The sequence below is a fragment of the Acomys russatus genome, chromosome 18 (assembly GCF_903995435.1).
Source record: "Acomys russatus chromosome 18, mAcoRus1.1, whole genome shotgun sequence".
In the NCBI taxonomy this organism is placed as follows: domain Eukaryota; kingdom Metazoa; phylum Chordata; class Mammalia; order Rodentia; family Muridae; genus Acomys; species Acomys russatus.
This window is the reverse complement of record NC_067154.1, coordinates 34795805-34819727: the sequence shown is the minus strand read 5'-3', so window position 1 is coordinate 34819727 and position 23923 is coordinate 34795805. Positions and strand designations below refer to the sequence as shown.

Genomic DNA, 23923 nt, shown 5'->3' with positions numbered 1-23923 from the left:
TTAGTCATCAGAGAAATGCAAATCCAAACGACTCTGAGATTCCATCTTACACCCATCAGAATGGCTAATACCAAAAATTCAAGTGATACCACAAGTTGGCGAGGATGTGGAGAAAGAGGAACACTCCTTCATTGCTGGTGGGAAAGAATTCACAAGCAATCACGATGCAGAGTTATGGAGCCCAGTCCCAATGAATACACCTACAAAACACTTACACACCTTAGGCTCAAGGTACACTTTGGAAAAGGGGACAGAAAGATTTTAAGATTGGGAAGTTTTCTGTGAGAGTGTGCCTTCTAGTAATGTGAGCAGCTACATCCATAAAGTCCTATCAACCTGACTGCCAAAACAGGAGCTGAGCATGGATGATACCAATGGACATATAAAAATGGGAAGAGAAAAGCCCACAAGCCCTCAACCCTACAGAGAAACTATAGCCAACAAGAAAAGCTGAGAGTAGGGACAAAAGTTTTACCAAGGGAAGAACATACAGAACAGTTATCCAATGATCATTCCTGAAAACATACAGTTATCATTAGACAGACTGAACAGATTGTATTTATGAACTTAGAGGATATCTATCTATCTATCTATCTATCTATCTATCTATCTATCTATCTATCTATCTGCATGTAACAACATTTACTATGTAAAAGAGGCCATGAGGCTATGAAATAGAGAGTTAAGAAGTTTGGGAGGAAGGAAAAGGAAGTGTTTTTAAAACACAAATGAACCTATAGAAAAATAGATACTATAGTTTTGTTTTGTATGCAGTCCACTCCTTTATAAAGAAAAACCAGCATGTAACACTAAGTCAAATCAAAATGGAGTACTGTACACATGACATTAATTCTGAAGACAGTTACTATGGTTGATGCCTGACCTTGGCTACTATGTATAGTGTACTGAGAACATTCTCTCTGAAGAAGTACTAGGACCCATCCCCTCTGATGTTTTCCAATTTGAAACCACTATAAATAGAAGTTTTTGAAAAGTGGGAAATAAGAGAGTGAAGAGATTATTAGTGGCTGTTTCTTAGAGGATATCAGAGAAAAAAGAGTGGTGCGTTTTGTAGTTCAGTGAGGACTGGGTATTGTTCTCTGAATTACTTCTGCAATAATTTTTGATGCTTTTCATAGAACCGTTTCGGGAAATTGAGATGCTAAGTCTGGTATAAGTGTGGTGTGCTATGTAGAGGTGAGTTGGTGTCACCGACTATAAATAATTTTTAATGATGATACTTCATTCATATGTGCAAGTACATGTGAGCATAACCTTTTCGTTAACTTCTTGAGATTTTATTTCAAAAACTTTCAAGGATGTGATATAATTTCCTATGACAGCAGTCTTCTGTTTGTTAAAATGCCATTCCTATGGCATGTTCAGTGGGAAGTTTTAACAAATAAACTCATTATTTGATGAAAATGGCACAGGATGAAAAGGTAGTTCCTCTATAGTGATTGTAAACGATGTATAACCATGCCATTGATTTTCATCAAACAATCTTGATTTTGTAAGACGGTAGTAGGAGGAACAAAATAACAGAGTGCACATACCTGCCACAGTAGAGTCAAGTGGGGAAAGTAATAAAGTCCCTTTTAACAAACCAAGCAACTAGCTCCTATTTATGGTTATGTGACTTTTTAGAAATCTTTTGTTGCTTTTCAACTATTGAATGTTTTCTCTTGATATCATGGCTATGAAGTGCTTTCTCAGGACTGGTATCAAAATTGAAAGAGCTAGTGTACCTGCTTGTGTAGCAAGTTTGAGTAGGTTTTTCTATAGGCAGTGAATAGTCATTTTCACAGGAAGTACAATGGGTGTTTTGGAAAAGCATTCTTAATCCACATATTAAAATACAGGCTATCAATCACAGGTATGGAGAATCATTAAAGGCTTTAAAATAATAAACAAATGTAGTTACAGTGATTTACACTTAATAAAATTGTTGTTATTGAGTTCACGACATCTCACTTGATTTCTGTATCTATCTTATAAGAATACATATTACTTAGCAAATGAATATTAACTAGAATCTTAAATGCAATAATTCATATTGGATTTAATAAGTAGAACATTTTTGAAGAAGGAACATTGAAATATTTAGAATATTTTTATGTATTCTGCCACAGTTTTTGACGTATAATTATGAAAGGAACATATTGATTAAATTATTCATCCCCAAGATTTTTTTCTTTTGCTTGACTATAATATTTTATTTCAAAACATTGTTCACAGTATGGATGCTTTTCTTCATTGCTTTTGATCCCCATATTTATAATTTCCAAAGGAAATTTTCACCCAAGCAATGATAAATTAAAAAAAAAATGGGGGGAGTAGCTATGCTTTGAAATTCCCCTCTGGTGCTTACACTGTTACACAAAAGGAGGCTCCTCCAGAAAGCTTTTGTACACAGTCTTACTGCAAAGGAATGCTTTATCTTTGTGTAATTAGTGTGTTGCAACTTAACTCATTTTGCTTATGGGTTGTCGTTTTTACACTGTGTACTAGGATACAAAAGGCCATCTCCAGTACTTCATTCAACTGTAAGAAACCCATCCTGGCCAATCATTTGTTATACTGAGTTCAGTTCTGTAACTTGTCATTATAGAATCTGTTTTTGAATCCAATGTAAATTCTTTACATTTGAATTTTCTTTATATTTGAATTTCTATAACTTCTCATGAATTGGAAAAATGCATCTCTTCAAAACTTTTACTGTAGTTTCTTATATCTTGCATGCAAACTAATGAAGGCACTCTCACCTGCTCATCTCTCTAAACTCTCCCCATAGAATCAACTCAAAGGTCTGTTTTTGGTCCTGGGCTCTTTCGTTTTCATCATCTTGATACAAAATGAAGTCATGTGAGAAAAAGAACTAGTAATTGAGGAATTGTCTATAGCAATTGGTAATTGAGCAAGTCTTTTGCACATTTTCTTGATGAATGATTGATTTAAGAAGGCCCAACCTACTGCAGACAATGCCACTCATGGACAGGTCATTCTAGATGGTATAAAAATTAAGCTATAAGTGGCATACCTCTATGGTTTCTACAACAGTGTCTGCCATTAAGTTCCTGACTTAAGCTTCTGTGCTGGCATCTTTCAGCGATGCACTATAACCTATAAGTCAAATAAATCCTTTCCTCCTCAAGTTATTTTGGGTAAATAGTTTACCATAGCAACAGAAAACGAAAGTAGAAAAGCTCTTGTCTTTTTCCTCATAAATTTATGCATTCATTTTATTAAATATCTTTATAAGTCATGATAGCTAATGTCTACTTAGGTGGCAGAATGAGATCATTAGTTATTATATGGAATATCTTTCTTTTTTGGAGTTTCTTTTAATTAATTAATTATTTTATTTATTCGCTTTACATCCTGGTCGTAGCCCTATTCCTCCTCACCTCCCAGTCCCACCCTCCCTTCCTTATCCCTATGTCCCCTCTCCTATTTCTCAGAAAAGGGGAGCCCCTCTTTCCATCCAACCCAGCTTGTCAAGTCATAATAGGACTGAATGTGTCCTCTTTCCCTGTGGCCTGGCGAAGCAGTCCAGCCAGGGAGAAGTAATCAAAAAGCTGGCAAGAAAGAAAAACCTCTACTCTCCTTACTGAAGGATCCACATGAAGCATAAGCTACCCATTTGGTATTTCTTTGTATGAGGCCTAGATCCAGTGCATAGAAAGTCCTTGGTTGGTGCTTTAATCCCAGTAGGAACCTCTGAACCCTGGTTAGTTCATTTTGTTGGTCTTCTTGAGAAGTTCCGATCACTTCCTGGTCTCAGCACCTGTTTCCAGGTGTTGCTGAGTGGAACCTCACATACCACCACTCTGTTAGGCTCCTGTTTGCAAGCATAGCTGAGCGTCATTAAAAGTGTCAGAGCTGTGTCTCTCCCATGGGTTGGGTCTTGGGTTGGGCCAGGCATTGGTTGGACATTCGCTCTTTGTGCTCTATCATTTTCCCTGCACATCTTGTAAGCAGGGAGAATTTTGAATCAAAGTTTTTGTGCCTCCGTTGGTGATTCTCTTCTTCTATAAGAGACTTGTCTTGTTAGAGGGTGTTTTCTTCAGTCTCTATGGTCCCTGCTATTAAGAATCTCTGTTAGAGTCCCTCTCATATCTCCCTGGTAACATATCCTGACTTATGTCTCCAGCTTGTCACTGAGATGCCTCTGCCCACAGTTTCTCTTTTATTTATAGGCTTTTTGTGTCCCCCCAACTGTCCCTGGTCTTGATGTCTACCCTCATAGCTCTATGTACTACCTCTCCTACCTTATTCCTTCTCTTCATCCACTATCTCTATTATATTTACCGTTCTGTGTAAGATTTAAGTATCCTCCCTTGGAACTTTCTTGTTACTTATTTTTTTTTTGGGTCTGTGCCTTGTCATATATTTATCCTATACTGGCTCAAATCAAATTATAAGGGAGTACATACCATATGTGTCTTTCTGGGTCTGAGTTACCTCACTCAGGATGATCTCTTGTAACTCTATACAATTGCCTACACATTTTATGATTTCCTTTTTTAAAAGAGCTAAGTATTATTCCAATGTGTATATAAATGTTCCACAGTTTATTTATCCATTCTTCAGTTGAAGGACTTCTAGGTTGTTTCCAGATTCTGGCTATTAGGAATAAAACTGCTATGAACATAGTTAAGCAAGCAGAGGATTATCAACAGAGGAGTACTGAATGTCCGAGAAGCACTTATAGAAATGCTCAATGTCCCAAGTCATCAGAGAAATGCAAAATCAGAACAACTCAGAGGTTCCATCTTCCACCAGTCATAATGACTAAGTTCAAAAACTCAAGTAATAATACATACTGACAAGGGTAGGTAGAAAAGGGTACACTCCTCCATTGCAGGTAGTAGTACAAGCTTTGGAAATCAATCTGGTGGTTTCTCAAAAGTTAGGAGTAGCTCTACCTCAAGACCCAGCTATACCACCCGTCAGTACATACCCAAAAGACACTCTACCATACAACACTTACTCAATTATGTCATATCTTCACAGACTCTTTAAATGTAAAGGTAGCATGCACATAGTAAGTTATTTTCTCCTCAACAAATGAATAAACAAGCACATAAAAGGGTGGGTGATATAATTCAACACCATTTCCTAAATGTTCTTCTTAACTCAGGAACACCAGTCTCTGACTGCAATGTGAGTTTTGAATTAACTGCTATCAAGCAGGTTTATGAGACTGGTGTTTTGTAAAAATTCTCCAGAGGAATCCAACACATTGCCACACTAAGAACAACTGGTGAGTCACAGGGATTTAGGAAATGTTTCATTGGGGGAAAACTGCATAATACATCAGATGTTTAAAGTAGAATAATCAGTATGAATATACATGCAGAAGGCTAGGTACAGAAACTGATTAAAATGTTGAGGATCATCACAGCTTATCAAAACATTCTTAAAGAGATATTTTATTTTTATTGTTTTAGAAAACAAAGGAGGTGTTGTTAAGAAAGATCTTCACAGTTAACGATGTTCAGATAATTGATTTTAGGAGCATTCGATGAACTAATATTGGCAATGCAATGCTGTAGATACCTCACATAAAAATTAGTTGGGTTCACTGTTAAAATGTCAACCAACATTGGTTTGAGGCACCCATGTACTGTTCTCAAAGGAGTTCAATGAAAAAATGTATGTATATCTATGTATATATATATATATAATTTGATTTATATGATATATTAACCTTTATATATGTAATTTGATATATATGTAATATATATCAACAATGAACTAAATTTTTGCATACTAAAAAGCTTATCATATGACCAATTGTATTTAAAATCTCTCTAGATGTCATATAGATATATTTATATTTAAAACAAGAACAAGTTATATACTTGTTATCTGAAATATTCTATACACATTATGAAAATAGTAGTTATTAAATATTTTTCATTTTTACATATAAATTTATATTATTATACATATATACAATAAACTACCTACAGCAAGAAGAACCATAAAACAATCAATAATTATATAAATGTTCCATTTTTAGTGTTTTGGCTATTTGTATTTGGCAGCCTTAAAGAAAACATCTTTCCAATCTTAGTGCATCTAAAATTCTGAACATAAATCAATATCTACCATATCTCTATGAAAATAATTTTAGGAAAAAATTTAGTCTCAGAGTGAAAATATAATTAGCACCTGGCCTTTGACTCAAGATGGCTATTTTCTGGTCCTACAATAATGTCTTTAATTAAATACTTGAGAACATACTGCTAGGCATAACAAATTGCCAAAAAGCAATATTTACAAGTAGCCATGCCTTCACTAGGAAAAGAAGTAGATATGAATAAAGGAAAGGGCAGAAATAAATGATGATATGTTTTTATGTGAACATTTCCCTTAAGGAATATGGATGTCATTATCATAAAATTATTATAATGAAAATCTCACCTATAATTTAATATATGAAGTTCTATAAATTGATCTAAGAGTTCTAAGAGTAGCTGGATTTTTATTTTTTATTTATTTTTATTTTATTTTAGTTTTTGTTTTTCAAGAGAGGGTCTCTCTGTGCAGCCTTGACTGTCCTGGACTTGCTTTGTAAACCAGGCTGGCCTTGAACTTGCTGCGATCTGCTTGCCTCTGCTTCCAAAGTGCTGTCATTAAAGGTGTGTGCCACCACTGCCCAGCTGAGTAGCTAGATTTTTAAAGGACACTTTATTCTTTGAGTAGGAAAGTGAATTAATATATTTAAACTACTAATAAATAATAGCATACTTTCCAGATTCTGTAAAAATTATTTTTGAAACCTTTTACTGCTTTGCAATGGTAGATAATAATGCATGTTATCTATGAGCATTGAGACTAGTTTGATCAGTTTATTCCATCCATAGGCTCACAGCAAACAGCCTTGTCTCTCATTTGGACACTCAACATGTAGAGTAGTTTGTCACAATTATTTGGTAATCTCTTTCAGTGTAACTCACACAGCAAAAGTGACAATATTCCTGTCACACATCAGAAATGCCTCAGCTCTACCGGTTTCCACATTCGAGTGAATGAAGAAAGTCATTCTGAGGTATGAATATGTTTGTAGAGTCAGTGTTAGTTAGTACTGACATGATGTCATTTTCTCTAGATTTAAATAGACCATGCTTAGCATTACAGATGTTTTTGTATTCCTATTTTCTTTTAATGTTGGGATTTTTCTGCTAGTGCTTTGATATCAGTGAAAGTAAATAAGATTAGAAAAATGTGTCTATAGAATATATAATAGAAATACTGTGAATTTATAATATTAATAACAGTGAATATAAGTTTTATTTTTAGCTATTTTGGAAAAATATAATGAGTTACCTGCTTTGGTATCTATATGCTATTAGCTAATTGAGCTAAGGCATATGCGTATCAACTCATCAAAGAGGTATATAGTCATAAAGGTATAAAAGACAGTCTTACTTAAGATATGATAGTTAAACTGGGAGATATTTTATTAACTCCTTCCTTTTAAAGCCACATTTGATTAATTAATCTTTAGGGTTGACTTTAACATAAAAAGCTGTTGGTTTTTAAAAGGTGTTTTTTGTCCACACCAAATTATAGAAAATTTATGCATTTTTTTTTCATATAATGTTAGGAGATCTAACTCATTATCTCATTTTGGCTTGGCTATAGTTAGTAAGTTTTCTTCTTAATTCTGTGTGTGTGTGTGTGTGTGTGTGTGTGTGTGTGTGTGTGGTGTGTGTAATTGTGTGTGTTTTAGGAAACACTTTTATTCAAGATTGCCAAATACAAATAGCCAAAACACTATGAATGTAACATATATATATATAATTCCTGATTGTTTTGTGTTTCTTGTTGGAGGTAGTTTATTGTGTATATGTGTAATAATATAAATGTATATGTTAAAATATTTAATAAAAATTGTAAAAAAAAAAAGTAAAGGCAGAGGAAATAGGTGTTATTTGTAATTTAAAAAATTAAACATTTTCTTAATACCTAAAGAATTAACTAAAATATAATTATACTCTCATACCAATCCAGATACCTCTCAAATACAGGCCTTGTTTTTATTAATCACACACACACACACACACACACACACACACACATACACACACTTCAATACTGTTGTGTATTATTACAACAGTATGTAATAGTAAAGAATGGATAGTTTAAAGAAATTGTTTTACATTACCTGAATATAATTTTGCAATATTTTACACTTCACTTACTTTCTGACACTATGGAAGTCATGGGTAAAATGTTTATAATTGTGAGTAGTTTGTCAAATTTAATATTTTTAATTATGAAAAGTATAATTCTTTAATTATGAAAAGTATAAACAGTTGTTATAAGACTCCTTTTTGCAACAGTTTTAACATCACCCTGTAATGTAATATATCATTCTCAAAGGCCCTGTACCAGCATAGATTGATAACAGGATTTCAACAGCTAAAATTTATTTTTGGAAAAAATAGTTAGTCAAGGTCATAAAGTGAAAAGGCAATATTTTATGTTACATTAGTCCCGAATTCTTTCTATTCAAAATTTCTTCTTATTTTTGTAAGAGTTTAAGTATTGGGTCCTTCCATCCTCCCATTCTTCCATACCACTCTCACCTGGAGTCTGAGAAGTGAGTTCCAACATCTTCCTGACGCCCTGCTGACCGGAGAGTCTCAGAGGACATCTATGTTGGACTAATATCCACTTATAAGGGACTTTATTTATTTGTTTGTTTGTTTGTTTGTTTGTTTGTTTGTTTATTTACTTTTACATGTAGTGAAGCCTTGGTTACTTGGGAGACTTTGTTTTTGCTATATGATATCCTGTGGTCATTGAAGAATTAGGTATTTGTTGCAGTTTTTCAAAGCTGGCTTTGTTTCTCTTTGTGTTTTCATATATCCTAAGCAGTGTAGTGTTTTTCTCTGAGCTCATGGGGTCAGCACTGAATAGCACCTATACACAGATTTGGTAGGAAGGAGTCAACTATGAGAATGTTATTACTGTTTCACTGTAGGCAGGTAAATCAAACCCAAGTTTGGTGCATTGTTTCATGATTTTCTTCCTGGCTCCAAGCTCCTGGAATAAAGATACGTGAAACACAAGATATTACTTAAAAATGTCTAGGCTATCAGTTAAGCTCATTCTCGATTACCTTTTATCTTAATTAAGTCATTTACTCTTGTCTGAGTTCTGCCATGTGTCTGGTTACCTGTGTTCAGGTACCATGCATTTGTCCCACTCACATCTTCCTGGCCAAATCCTGCATGTCCAGCTCTATACCAAAGTCCTTTCTGCTTACCAGATTGTCCTATCTCCTATTTTCTGTCTAAGCTATAGGTCATCAGATTTTTTATTGACAGGCATTACATCCATACAATACATAAAATATTTTTTATGATGCTTATACAATTTATTTTTAGAAGCAGGCCAGATATACAGAAGAACAGTAATGTAATAGTGACTTGTCTTGCTTGCTGCTTGTGTTTAAAAAGGTTGATATAAGAAGCAATTGATCAGACACGCCCAACAGTAACACGTTTATTTTACCACTTAGCCGAGTATCAACACAAATACTTTAATTTAAGAAGAATAAGAAAACATTAGGCAAATTCCACTCTACAAATAAAATTCTTCACCTATAACAATCCATCAATCCAAGCAGTACATCATTCAGAAAGCAACAGGAAAACTCACAGAAAGACTGGAATGAAATTATCATTTTCTCTCTGGGACAGTGATACATTTAGATCCTTCATCCATAGTTAGCATCCTGTAGTTAGACTCTACAGAATATTACCCAGCCTAAATAGAATCAAGGTGGGTAGAACAATTATCATCTACTATGTCCAATTTGTGGTTAACACTGTTGCCAGCCTGTAACAAACTCTGAAGCCACAGTCCACAAAGGCCATAAAATTAGTAGGAAAAGACTAAGGCTCACATGGTTATGGCTGATCTATTGCTGAGGTGAACTCAGGAGACAGAAGCATTGCAATTAGCCATGGGAAATGCCAGATGAATTCCCACCTTGGCACAGGAACTGTTCAAGTGGCTCTACCCAACGCAGACCTAGTGATGGGGATGTTGGAATTTTCTCAGTATTAGGTTTCACTGATCCAGCACCAAGATTCAGGAAGCAGTCAAGTGTTTACTGCTAAAGTTCTACATGCAGCAAACAAAAAGTAATTGAAATGATCCAGATTTGTTCTTAAAGTTAAAAGATCACAGGGAACCATAAAGCGTTTCAGTTATATAGAACTCTAAACATCTTTTGCTTGATCCCTCTCAAGCATATGCATTAAACTCTGTTTTAAAAATCATATCTACCTATGCATATATGTGTTTGTATGTGTGTGAGATAGAGATGCCACCATAAATATACATTTAATCCAAGATTGTTATCAGCATTAAATATATTTCAATTCATAATCCTTAAATTTAATTATTTTAAATAATTTTTTGTTATATATCAATGTTGTTGAATATTAACATTTTAAATATATCAAGTAAATAAATGAACATAACTGTATGGAAAAAGTCTAAGTACTTAGAATCTATTTTCTCAAACTTACTTTAATATACATGCACACATATACACATATATTTGAGCGTGTGCATGCATGCGTGTATGTGAGTGTGTGTGTGTGCTTATGTGTGTGAATTTCTCTAAGCCTAATTGACTTTAAAATTTTAAAGTCAACCTGTTCTGAATATCTCTTTCATTTTTATAATCACTTTGTATAATTTTTTTAATATTCAGGACAATCCAATCACTCCCTAATTACTAACAATAATAACACAACGTGTCTTCCTTTTTTCCTTCCTTTCTTCCTTCTTTCCTTCATTCTCTCTTCTTTCTTTCTTTCATTCATCACTATACAACCTTATCCCAACTCCCTTCACCATATCCTCCAAGTCCCATTCTCATGACTCCTTCAAGAATTACATTCTCTCCTTTTTCTCAGAGAAGGGGAGGCCTCCAAAGTGTACCTGCCCACCCTAGCATCTAATGTTGCAGTAGGACTAAGCATATCCTCTCTCACTGCAGCCATCAACTCTGCCTGCATCCAAACTTGCCCATTTTTAGGCAGAATTCTGTCTGTGGCAGAAACAAGGAAAATTTTCCCAGTGGTTTGTTTGGCACATAGATTTTTATTTTCCTTTTTAATTTACTTTTTAAAGAATATATACAGAATACATGTATTTGTGTATGCAGAAAGGTATGTTTATCTCCTGGCAGCTGAAAGAGAAAGCATGACTTGATGAAAATACAATGTGTGTAATTATCAAATGAATAACATAACATAAATTTCTTTAAATGCGTATTTTATTAAAAACAAAAGTTTAAGATCTGGTATTTCTTTTTTTATATTTTATTAATTTATTCATATTACATCTCAATGGTTATCTCATCCCTTCTATCCTCTCATTCCTCCCTACCATTTTCCCCTTACTCCCCTCCCCTGTGACTGTGACTGAGGGGGACCTCCTCCCCCTCTATATGGTCATAGGGTATCAAGTCCCTTCTTGATAGCCTGCTATCCTTCTTCTGGGTGCCACCAGGCCTCCCTATCCAGGGGACATGGTCAAATATGGGGAACCAGAGTTCCGGTGAAAGTCAGACCCCACTCTCCACTCAATTTTGGAGAATGTCCTGTAAATTGGCTAGATCTGGGTAGGGGTTTACAGTGTACTGCACGTATTGTCCATGGCTGGTGCCATAGTTTGAACAAGACCCCTGGGCCCAGATCTTCCCATTATAATGTTCTTCTTCTAGGTTTCTAGGACCCTCTGGATCCTATTTTGCCATGATTCTCTCACTTAGAGTCCCAATAGGATGTCCTCCCCTCTATCTCACTTTCCTGGTAAGTGAAGACTTTCATGGGACATGCAACTAGGGCTTGTGTGCAGATATAAGTGAGTATATACCATTTGATTCTTTCTGCTTCTGGGTGAACTCACTCATTATGGTCGTTTCTAGTTCAATCCATTTGTTCACATTTTGAGAATTCCTTGTTTTTAATAGCTGAGTAATATTCCATAGTGTAAATGTACCACAGTTTCTTTATCCATTCTTCTACTGAGGGACACTAAGGCTGTTTCCATGATCTGGCTATTATGGATAAAGCTGCTATGAACACGGTTGAGCAATTTTCTTGTTGTGTGCTGGAGCATCTTCTGGGTATATTCCAAGGAGTGGAATAGCTGGGTTTTGAGGAAGCCCTATTCCCAGTTTTCTGAGATAGTGCCAGACGGATTTCCAAAATAGCTGTACTAGTTTGCATTCCCATGAGCAATGAAGGAGTGTTCCTCTCTCTCCACATCCTTGCCAGCATGTGGTGTCACTTGAATTTTTGATCTTAGCCATTCTGATGGTTGTAAGATGGAATTCAGAGTTGTTTTGACTTGCATTTCCCTGATGACTAAGGAGGTTGAGCATTTCTTTAGGTGTTTCTCAGCCATTTGATATTCCTTTGTTGAGAATTTTCTGTTTAGCTCCAAGCCCCATTTCTCAGTTGAGTTATTTGGATTTGGTGGTGTTTAACTTCTTGAGTTCTTTATATATTTTGGATATTAGACCTTTGTCAGATGTAGGGTTGTTGAAGATTTTTTTCCCAGTCTGTAGGCTGTCACTTTGTTCTGTTGACAGTGTCTCCTGCCTTACAGAAGCTTCTCAGCCTCATGAGGTCCCATTTATTATTTGTTGACCTTAAGGCCTGGGCTGTTGGTGTTCTGTTCAGGACGTTGTCTCCTGTGCCAATGTCTTCCAGGCTCTTCCCCACTTTTTCTTCTAACTGATTTACTGTCTCTGTTTTTATTTTGAGGTGTTTAATCCACTTGGATTTGAGTTTTGTGCGTGGTGACAAATATGGTCCAATTGCATTTTTTTACATGTAGACATCCAGTTAGACCAGCACCATTTGTTGAAGATGTTATTCTTTTTCCATTGAATAGATTTGGCTTCTTTGTAAAAAATAAAGTAAACATATGTGTGTTGGTTCATATCTGAGTCTTTGATTCAATTCCACTGATCAAGCAACCTGTTGCTGTGCCAGTACCATGCTGTTTTAATTACTGTTGCTTTATAGTACAGCTTGAGATCAGGTATGGAGATTCCTCCGCAGCACCTTTTATTTTACAAGATTGTTTTAGCTATTCTGGGTTTTTTATTTTTCCATGTGAAGTGGAGAATTGAACTTTCAATGTCTTTAAAATAAATTGTGTAGGTATTTTGATAAGGATTGCATTGAATCTGTAGATTGCTTTTGGTAAGATGGTCATTTTTACTATGTTAATTCTCTGGATCCATGAGCAGGAGGATCATTCCATCTTCTGATGTCATCTTCAGTCTCTTTCTTCAGAGTTTTGAAAATTTTTTCAAAAAGTCCTTCACTTGCTTGGTTAGAGTACCTCCTAAATATTTTATATTGCTTGTGGCTAACTATGAAAGGTGTGGTTTTTCCTAATTTCTTCCTCTGCATGCTTGTCATTTGTGTATAAGAAGGCTACAGACTTTTTTGAGTTAATTTTGTATCCTGCCAATTTGCTGAAGGTGTTTATAGGTGTAGTAGTTCTCTGGTGGAATTTTGGGGGTCAGTTAGGTACACTATCATATCATTTGCAAAAAGGATAATTTGACTTCCTCCTTTCCTATTTGGATACCCTTGATCTTTTTTTGTTGTATTATGGCTCTGGCTAGTACTTTGGTCTAGTACTATATTGAAGAGATATGGAGAGAGTGGGCAGCCTTGCCTTGTTCCCAATTTTAGAGGAATTTGCTTGAGTATCTCACCATTTAATTTGATTTTGGCTTCTGGCTTGCTGTATATAGCCTTTATTATGTTGAGGTATGTGCCTTGTATCCCTGATCTCTCCTAAACTAAACATGAATGGGTGTTGGGTTTTATCAAATGCTTTCTCTGCATCTAAGGAGATGATCATGTGGTTTTTTTATACTCAGTTTGTTTATATGGTGGATTACATTGATGGATTTCCATATATTAAACCATCCCTGCATACCTGGAATGAAGCCTTCCTATTCATAGTGAATTATATCTTTGATGTGTTCTTGTATTCCTTTTGCAAGTATTTTGTTGAGTATTTTTGCATCAATGTTTATAAGAGAAATTGGTCTGAAATTCTCTTTCTTTGTTGAGTCTTTGTGAGGTTTATGTATCAATGTGACTATGGTCTCATAGGTTGAATTTGGTAATGTTTCATACAGTTCTATGTAAGGAGTAGCTGGAAGAAGATCGGTATTAGGACAGCCTTGAAGGTCTGGTAGAATTCTGCACTGCAACTATCTAGACCTGGACTTTTTTTGGTTGGGAGATTATCAGTGATTGCTTCTATTTCTGTAGGGGAAATGGGACTATTTAGCTTGTTTATCTGTTCTTCACTCAATTTTGGCAAGTGGAATTGATCAAGAAAATCATCCATTTCCCTTAGATTTTCAAATTTTGTGGCATATATGCCTTCACAGTAGGATATTATGATTCTTTGTATTTCTTCAGCAGCTGTTGTTATGTCTCCCTTTTCATTTCTGATTTTGTTGATATGGATACTGTCTCTCTGCTTTTTAGTTAGTTTGGCTAACAGTTTGTCTATCTTGTTGATTTTCTCAGAGAACCAGCTCTTGGTTTTGTTGATTCTTTGGACTGTTTTCTTTGTTTCTAATTTATTAATTTCAGACCTGAATTGATTATTTCCAAACGTCTACTACTCTTGGGTGTTTCTGCTTCTTTTTTTTTTCCTAGGGCTTCCAGCTCTGTCGTTAGGTTGCTTATGTGGGATGTTTCCAATTTCTTTTTAAAGGCACTTAGTGCTGTGAATTTTCCTCTTATACCTGCTTTCAAAATATCCCACAAATTTGGGTATGTTGTTCCTTCATTTTCATTGAATTTCAGAAAGTCCTTAATTTCCTTCTTTACTTCTTCCCTGACCCAAGCGTCATTAAGCAGAGAGTTGTTTGGTTTCCATGTATGTTTAGGCTTTTTGTTATTTCTGTTGTTGTTGAAATACAGCCTAAGATTATGGTGATCTGATAGGATACAAGGTATTATTTCAATCCTCTTGTATCTGTTGAGGCTTGCTTTGTGACCTACTATGTGATCAATATTAGAGAAGGTTCCATTGGGTGCTGAGAAGCAGGTATAATTCTTTTTGTTTGGGTGAAAGATTCTACAGATATCTGTTAGATCCATTTGATTCATGGCATTGGTTAATGATGTTATTTCTCTGCTTAGTTTCTGTTTCAATGACCTATCTTCCAGTGAGAGTGGGGTGCTGAAGTCTCCTACTATTATTGTGTGGGGATCAATATATGGTTTAAGCTTTGTTAATAGATCTTTTACCAATATGGATGCCTTTGTATTGGGAGGATAAATGTTCAAAGTTGTGATGTCATCTTGGTTGACTTTACTTTTAATGAGTATGAAGTGTCCTCCCTCATCCTTTTTTTTTAAATTTTGGTTGAAAGTCTATTTTGTTAGATATCAAAATGGTTATGCCTGCTTGCTTCTTGTAACCATTTGCTTGGAATATTTTTCCAGCATTTTACCCTGAGGTAATGTCTATCTTTATGGGTAAGATGTGTTTCTTGAATGCAGAGAATGTTGGATCTTGTTTATGAATCCATTCAGTTAGTGTGTGTCTTTTTATTGGAGAATTGAGACCATTGATGTTGAGAGATATTAATGACCAGGGACTATTAAAGGTCTCAATTTTGATGTTGTTTCCAGTAGAGCATTTGTGTGGTTGTTTTTTGCCATGGTGTACTTATCTATTTCCTGTGTAGTTTTGGTTGTAGCTTGCCCCTTTGGGGTGGAGTTTTCCTTCTAGTACCTCCTTTAAAGTTGGTTTTGTGGATAGGTACTGTTTGAATTTGTTTTTGTCATGGAATATATTCTTTTCTCCGTCAATGGTTATTGATAGTTTTGCTGGGTAAAGTAGTCTGGCCTGGCATCTGTGGTCTCTTAGGGTTTGCAGGATCTCTGTCCAGGCCCTTCTAGCTTTTATGGGTCCTGTAATTGTCCTGGGTCTGTGAATGTGCATTGTGTCAAACCAAAGTGTCCACAGCCTTCTGGGTCCCCTTGTAGCACCAGAGTTCTCCAGAGACTGAAGCAGGTTGGGCAGAGGTGGTCTGATGGCCACTCTACTCCCTGTCTCCCTGTGAATTCCTTAGTCCCAGAGTTTTGATGCTCTGCTGGTCTGTGGTCCCTGGTAGTGTTTCAGGACCCAGACCGCTTGCATAGTCCAGGTTAGTGCCACAGGGTCCAAACTGTCCACACACTGAGTCCAGTTCATGTCTCTGGACTCAAACTGGTCACTGAACCCAAACCAGTCTCTGGGCCTAATCCAATCACTTAGTCCAGTTAGCGCTGAGTCCAACCAGAGTCTTGGGCCCAAATCACACAGTGACCTCGCCAAGTTTAGCTAGAGTCTCTGGAACCAAACTTCCTGCCAAGTCCAGCCAGAGTCTCAGGCCTGGGACTGCCCACCAAGTCCACCCAGGGACTTTGGGCCCAAACCACGTGCCCAGCTCAGCTAGGTTCTCAGGGCCCGAACCGCCTGCCGAGTTCAGCTAGGGACTCTAGGCCCAATCCACACCCCGAGCTCAGCTAGGGACTGTGGGCCCAAACTGCATGCAGAGTCCAGAGTTTCAGTGCCAAGACTGTGCACCAAGCTCACCTAGGGACTCTGTGCACAAAGCATGTGCCCATCTCAGCTAGAGTCTCAGTGCCTGATCCGCCCGTGGAACTGAGCTAGGGACTCTGGTCTCAATCTGCACACTGAGCTCAGCCAGGGACTCTGGGCCCAAACTGTGAACAAAGTCCAGTTTGGGTCTCAGGGCACAAGCCATGTGCCAAGTAGAGTTTGGGTCATGGAGCCCAAACTGCCCAGTGTGGCCCAAATCCTGCTCAGAATCCCTTCTCCCACAGCAACTCCCACTGGCTACCACACCAATCACCTCTGCCGGAGGGCTCCCAGCTTCAAACCCCAGGCTCCGCCACTGCTACTCCCATCAGAGAAATCCACCATCCTCCCGTGTGCAGGGGCATGCAGGTCCTCTGCATCCTGGTCCCTTCGAACGGTGGAGCACTCCTGCTGCACTGGTGTGGAGACCTCAGTGTTCCTGGTTCAGAATTCCAAGCAAATCCCTGAATTCTTTACTGGAGCTTCTAAACACGGTCTACACTGCTTGCTGCCATCTTTGATTCCTAAGATCTGGTATTTCTTATGAAACATGAAGGAAAAGGTATGTTATATTGAGGGTTCTAAAAAGATTACTTGGGAATATATATTCATTATAAATACTCATTACTCATGTCAGTTAATAAAGTGGTTTGTTTTAATGATTAGTCTCTGAAAGGTAATTAATCATGTGTTTATCATTTTTAATATCTAATAAGTAAATGTGGCTATAACCTACAACATATCTTATATTTTCAGAATTTAAGTTTTATTTATTTATTTACATTAATAAACTTAAAAGTCATCCATATAATAAGTTGTTCATGTCACATTTTGCCTAATTAATGGTAATTAATATGCTTTGAGTCATTAAATTTATATTATGGCACTTGATACAAAGTAAAACCTACACTGTGTGTCTAGTGGTGCTTCCAGAATAATGAAATTATCATCCTTAGCCTATCACGCTATCAGTATTGCATACTTATAGAGAAATGCTAATATCAGCTATTGAGATATTTTGTTCCCAGACACTACTCTTAGTATTTTGTATTCATTACATTAATTCTTCCAATCTATCACTGAATGCAAAACATGCTATAATTGCATGCACTGCTGGCTTAAAATGGAGTCAAGTAAACTGTTATAAATGCTTGTTTACAATTTTGAACATGCATCAGTCTTTCAGGTATATGAAAGAAAAGAATTTTTTCTTTATTGTTGAAATATTTGATTTTTAATTCTGACTATAATTTCATTCACTTGGTACAATAATTATTCTTACTTTACAGAAGGGAAAACGGGGAGAATGATGTTAGGTGATTAGTTTATAACCACAAACACCAAAATTGGGTAAACACAGCCATAGTCACAATAGGAAACTATACTCTTTTTTTTTAAATATTAGAATGATGTTTAATCGCTGTATTCAGCCTTGAAACATGCCAGCATAGTATATTTTCCCACGCCAGCAGAGTTTTCATTTATCACTCTTACTAGCAAGAAAACAATCTGTATTAATCAATGCCTACATTATTTTCTTTTTAAAATTTATTTATTTTTATTCTTTACACATATGTTTATATTATTCCACATATATACAATATATACATGTTAAAAATCTTAGTGTTTTTCCTATTTGTATTGACAGCCTTGAGGAAAACATCTTTCCTATCTTGGTACGAAAACTATACTCCTAATTGTTCAAGGGTATTGTGTGAATTCAAACAATCAAAACAAAAGCTTCACAGATGGTTTTACTGCATTTACTACATTACTGTTTTGTTCATGGCACATATATTAATAATTCATACAATGAAGTGGTTTCATAGCATAACGTAAGGAAAGAAGTTGGGTTAGCCTAACCTAGGTAAGGATACTAGAAACTGGTAGCATAAAACTTGCTCGCATCCAAGGATTTTTGATATAAGAGTAACATAATGATTCCACCTTACAAGCACATAAAAAGTGATTTTGCAAGCAAATGTCAAAAGAACTTAATAACTGAAATTCTTTCTTAGAGTTTAAATAGGGTGTAGAATTGAACCTGTCATGTTAAAGCTTCCCCCGCCCCCCATCTTTCTACCATACCTTCTGTCACTGCATAGACAAAGCACTGTGGTGATTAAAATAGAAGCATAGAGATAAAAATGTATTCATTATTTTCATACTTCTTATAACTATAACCTTATTAAATGCTTTATTAAATAACCTATTAATTTAGCTTCTATTTCCCTTCTCTGAAACCCCATTCCCTGAAAACATGAAGCAGTGTAGGATACCAGTGGATACAGCTTTCATGTTCTATATTCTTCATTTGGCAGGGAAATAGCTCATAGATATAGAAATTCACACACACACAAACACAAACACACATGGATGCACTGAAAACACACACATGCATGAATGTATAGACAGCACACACACACACACACAAGTAATATCAGTAGGAATAACTGTTTTCCACCACTGCTTTTGATATTTGAGCCATAGTTCCTTACAAAATACTCTAGTAGTTTTCAATACATGAAATTTTCACTTAAGATTTTCCTTGTAGGAATAAAATACAAATATTAAGGTCAGAGGAAAATCTTAGAGCTTGGAAGACTCTTGTAAAGGCTTATAAATAAGTGTGAGTTTTCACTGCCAGACTTCAGAAATGTTGCAGTTATTGAAAGTGTGAAATTCATAGGTGCAGATGGTTGATTAAGATATCCCAGGGTGGGCAACTGCAGCAAATCATCCCAGCAAATGGAAAAAAATTTTGATAGGAGAAATATTTTTGACCTTTTATGTAAACTTACAGCAGGATTTTGTGAATCCATAAATCAATATGAATTATCATCAGTTATGAGGAGTTATGAATTTTGTCAAATATTGTGATAGAAACATATAAGAGAGTAAAAATGTATCATATACTAAGAGGAGCATTGGGAAGAAAAAAATGAATTAATTAAACTACACAATATTATTCATCAAATATTTTAAGTTATTAAGTTTGTAGAATTAATGTCCAAACCAAAAATATTTTCTTGTTTAAATAACCCATGGGAACACCTTGTGCCTAGGTCAACAACAGAGGACAAGAGCTGCTTGCAACACAGCGCATAATTCTGCAAGAGAGAAAATGCAATTAAAAAAAATTCTATTTAGCTGCTGCTTTCAAATGTTAAAAAAGAAAAGTTAAACACCAGAACACTATTTACATAGATTCTATGGCTTTGTTTCGACTTACTGATTGCTTTAAAAATGAATAAATAATCAATAAATCTAACAAAGGAACAAACAAACAAATAAATAAATGTGTGTTATATATACATATAATTTGTAATAGTGCTCAGTGTGCACATATTTTTCTGCTTTTGTATATAAATATATTCATTGGGTGGAGATTGTATTTATGATCCATGGAGATGATGGAAAGTTTTTTCTTTCTTTTTTTTTTTTTTTTTTTTTGGTTTTTCGAGACAGGGTTTCTCTGTGTAGCCTTGGCCATCCTGGACTCACTTTGTAGACCAGGCTGGCCTCGAACTCACAGCGATCTGCCTGCCTCTGCCTCCCGAGTGCTAGGGTTAAAGGCGTGCGCCACCATGCCCGGCCGAGAGTTATTTCTTTATAGGAGCCAGAACAAATTATCCATTATCACGTATTTGTTATTTTCTATAATCATACTTTTAACAAATGATGATTCACAAATTATCCATTTTGTTCTTTGTCTCTTCCTTCTTTTCTTCTTCACTTTTTATTAACTTAGAAAGGATATTCTATACAGTAAGTTATAATTATACCATAATAAGCAAGCAGACATAGTTTTTATGTATTAGACATTACAGTACAGAAATCTAGACGATTCTCTGTGTGTTACTATGTAATCAGTATTAAAATGTTAGACACTCAGGATTCCTAATAACACCAAGACAGAAATTTTAACACAGTAAGCAGAAAATATGTTGATATAAGACTTCAGTGACTATATCAGTCACTGATTGTAATGGTATGGAATATTGTAAATGGTATGATTTTTGATCTTAGAAAAGTGCCAAATTTAATTAAACAAAGATCTTGTAGGAGTGTTCTTCCTCCTCCTTCTCCTCCTCCTCCTTCTTTTCTTCTCCTCCTCCTTCTTTTCTTCTTGTTCTTCTTGGTCTTGTTCTTCTTCTTGGTCTTCTTGTCCTTGTCGTTGTTGTTGTTTCTTCTTCTTCTTCTTCTTCTTCTTCTTCTTCTTCTTCTTCTTCTTCTTCTTCTTCTTCTTCTTGGTCTTGTTCTTCTTCTTGTTCTTCTTGGTCTTGTTCTTCTTCTTGGTCTTCTTGGTCTTCTTGTCCTTGTCGTTGTTTCTTCTTCTTCTTCTTCTTCTTCTTCTTCTTCTTCTTCTTCTTCTTCTTCTAGAAAATACACTGGTTCTTTAGTTCATATCTCTTTTCTGACTCCTATTACCACCTCACCATGGTTCAAATAACAAAACTGCACTAACAGTCAGACCTCACATTCTTAGTTAATGTAGTATAAATGCATGTATAAATTGAATATATTATATTTATATAAACACAACACTTTTTGAAAGATATGCCAGTTTTATTGTTAGAATAAAACTATGCACTGTTCAAAATATACCTTAACTTTAAAATTGAAAGTTGTCTGCATGGACCCACAGTGTTTGTCTGTTTATCACTCTATTCTGTGATTTATGTCACAGATTTTCACTATGAAACACATTATTAAATATTTTTAGCAGAGAAAAACAGGCAGCCTAGGATATATTTTTTTAATTAAACATTTTTTATTTTTACATATATATTATTACACATATATACAATAAACTACCTATAGCAGGAAGAGCCTTGAAACAATCAGGAAATGTTACATTCTTAGTGTTTGTGGCTATTTGTGTTTGATAGCCTTGAAGAAAACATTTTTCTTATCTTGGTGTGTCTAAAATTCTGAATGTAAATCAATCGCCATCACATCTTGTCATTATCAACTTAGAACATTTATCTAGATCTAAAAACATCTTAACCCTTAAGCAACTAAGCTTCATTGCAAAACTAAGCTACCTGTCTTTCAACTCCATCAGAGACTTGAGAAGGAATAAACTCGATTATCTGAGTATCCCTTGAGTGCAGGTTAGTAGCTTTCCAAGTGAGAAGATGACAAAGGCAGTTTTCCACCTGAATAGTCACCCAAACTCTCTGTAATACTGGAGCATCTTCTTCAGCCTTCTGGCCCAATATATCTGACGGACACATTTGTGCGACAGGAACTATTGAGGAAGTTCTTACACTGTCTTGGCAGAGTTTAGACATCGACTCTGCCTGCATACAAGCTTGCCTTTTTTTTTTAGGCAGGATTCTGTCTATGGTAGAAATGAGGACATTTTGTCCAGTGGCTCATTTGCCACATTTGAAACTACTTCCATATGGAGGTTCTTTGATGCTCATCATCCTATTTGAGGTAGACTGGATGTTTCCAGGAGTTAACCTGTGTCATTGTCAGTGAATCTTTATTAATGAAAGAATTTTTACATGCCATATTCTGCATGTCTCTGAGATTTTGGAAGACCTTATCTAACTATGCTAACTTATCTTTCTATAGAATCATATCTGCTGCACCTAAGGTGTATACTCTTGTGATAAAAGTAGACTAGTAATTGACATGACCATTATTTGGTCAACTAATAATTAATTTGTTTAACTTACATATCCTAAGCAGCTTGGAATAGTACATTCAAAATACTGGAAGTAAACCTTGTACTATAATTGAGTTATATAGGTACAATACCTCACGTTAGAGAGAATATATACATATATGTGTGTGTATGTGTGTATATATATATATATATATATATATATAATGTGTGTGAAGAATAATCTTACATTTTAATTCTATACCACTGTATCTAAATATTAAACTTATTTTCCACCTATATAAAAATTTTTATACCAGTGAAGTAAAAATAACCTTGTGAGTGACAAATGAGACAATAAGTTGAGTAGAATCACTAATCTACTTTTTGTTCTATCTTCCTTATATATTTCTTCATTCTCCCCTTCTTTCTTTTCAATGTGGAATGTAAGATAAAGGAAAAGAGAGATATCACTGTGTCTAACCTTGCTTTCTCTCTAGAAAAGATCATTATAACTTATAACACAGTCCTATTGAAAATAACTCTCTGTATTCCAAGAAAGCAACTGATATCCTACCATTACCCTTGAAAGAAAATGGCGTGTCATTATGTTAAGGTTTCTTCCAGCTGATTTAGGAAAATAATATCTTGGTAGGGGCCCAAATAAAATTGGGGGAGATGGTTAAACAAACTAGGAATAGCAATTGTGGTCCAGTTTCTAAATGTTAAGAAATTCCAGGCTTAATTAGAGCCCTATGTGGGACAGTCTGAAATGCTGGACCAATTGGGATTGAAAGCTTTCATTGAAAGTGTCCCAGGAGATGTCTCTTTCTGATGAGGAACAGTAATTGAAACAATTGGTGCTAGAATATGAAGGATACAGGATGTTATTGTCCAGCATGCTGAGAGGAATGAATGCTGTCCAGTCTGATACAATGTCAGTGTCCAGTCTTTTGTTCTGAAAGCATATAATTTCTCACAAGCATTATACAGTCCTAAAATTACAAGTATATAAAGTAATTATGAAGAATGATGACCTTATATATATTTTTTTTTTGCCTTACTACAAGATGATTTTTATTAGTATTTTGGATACGAATGGCTTTTTTTATTAATTTATTCTTGTTACATCTCAATGTTTATCCCATCCCTTTGTACCCTCCCATTCTTCCCTCCCTCCCCCTCTGTATTTTCCCATTATTCCCCTCCCCTATGCCTGTTCCTGAGGGTGATTACCTCCCCCTGTATATGCTCATAGGCAGGTTGCCAAGAAGAGACTTGAGACCTTATATTTTTATGTGGATTTAGTTTAGTTGTTTTAACAATATCAATACATATAACTGGAAATATAAGTATTCTTGTCCATGCATACTTTTCTGCAATTTGGATACTGTATCAAAATTAAACTTATTTTGTACCTATATAAAAATTCTATACCAGTGAATTAAAAATAACCTTGTGAGTGACAATTGGACAGTAAGTTGAATAGAATCACTAGTCTACTTTTTGTTCTATCTTCCTTATATATTTGTGTATTCCCCCCTTCCTACTTTTCAATGTGGAATGTAATATAAAGGAAAAGAGAGATGTCACTGTCTAACCTTGCTTTCTCTCTAGAAAAGA

The 23923-nt window shown here is 35.4% G+C and overlaps 1 protein-coding gene across 4 annotated transcripts in view; it reads left to right on the top strand.

Annotated features, from left to right (window-relative positions):
- Positions 1-23923, top strand: part of Pcdh9 (protocadherin 9) — a 939572-nt gene that overhangs the window by 353380 nt on the left and 562269 nt on the right. For 2 of the 4 annotated variants that reach the window (XM_051160898.1, XM_051160896.1), the window contains exon 3: positions 6959-7060. The exons of the other annotated variants lie outside the window; for them this stretch is intronic. In XM_051160898.1, the coding sequence (XP_051016855.1) occupies positions 6959-7060 (102 nt within the window). The remainder of the gene's footprint in view (positions 1-6958; positions 7061-23923) is intronic. 4 annotated transcript variants of the gene reach the window in all.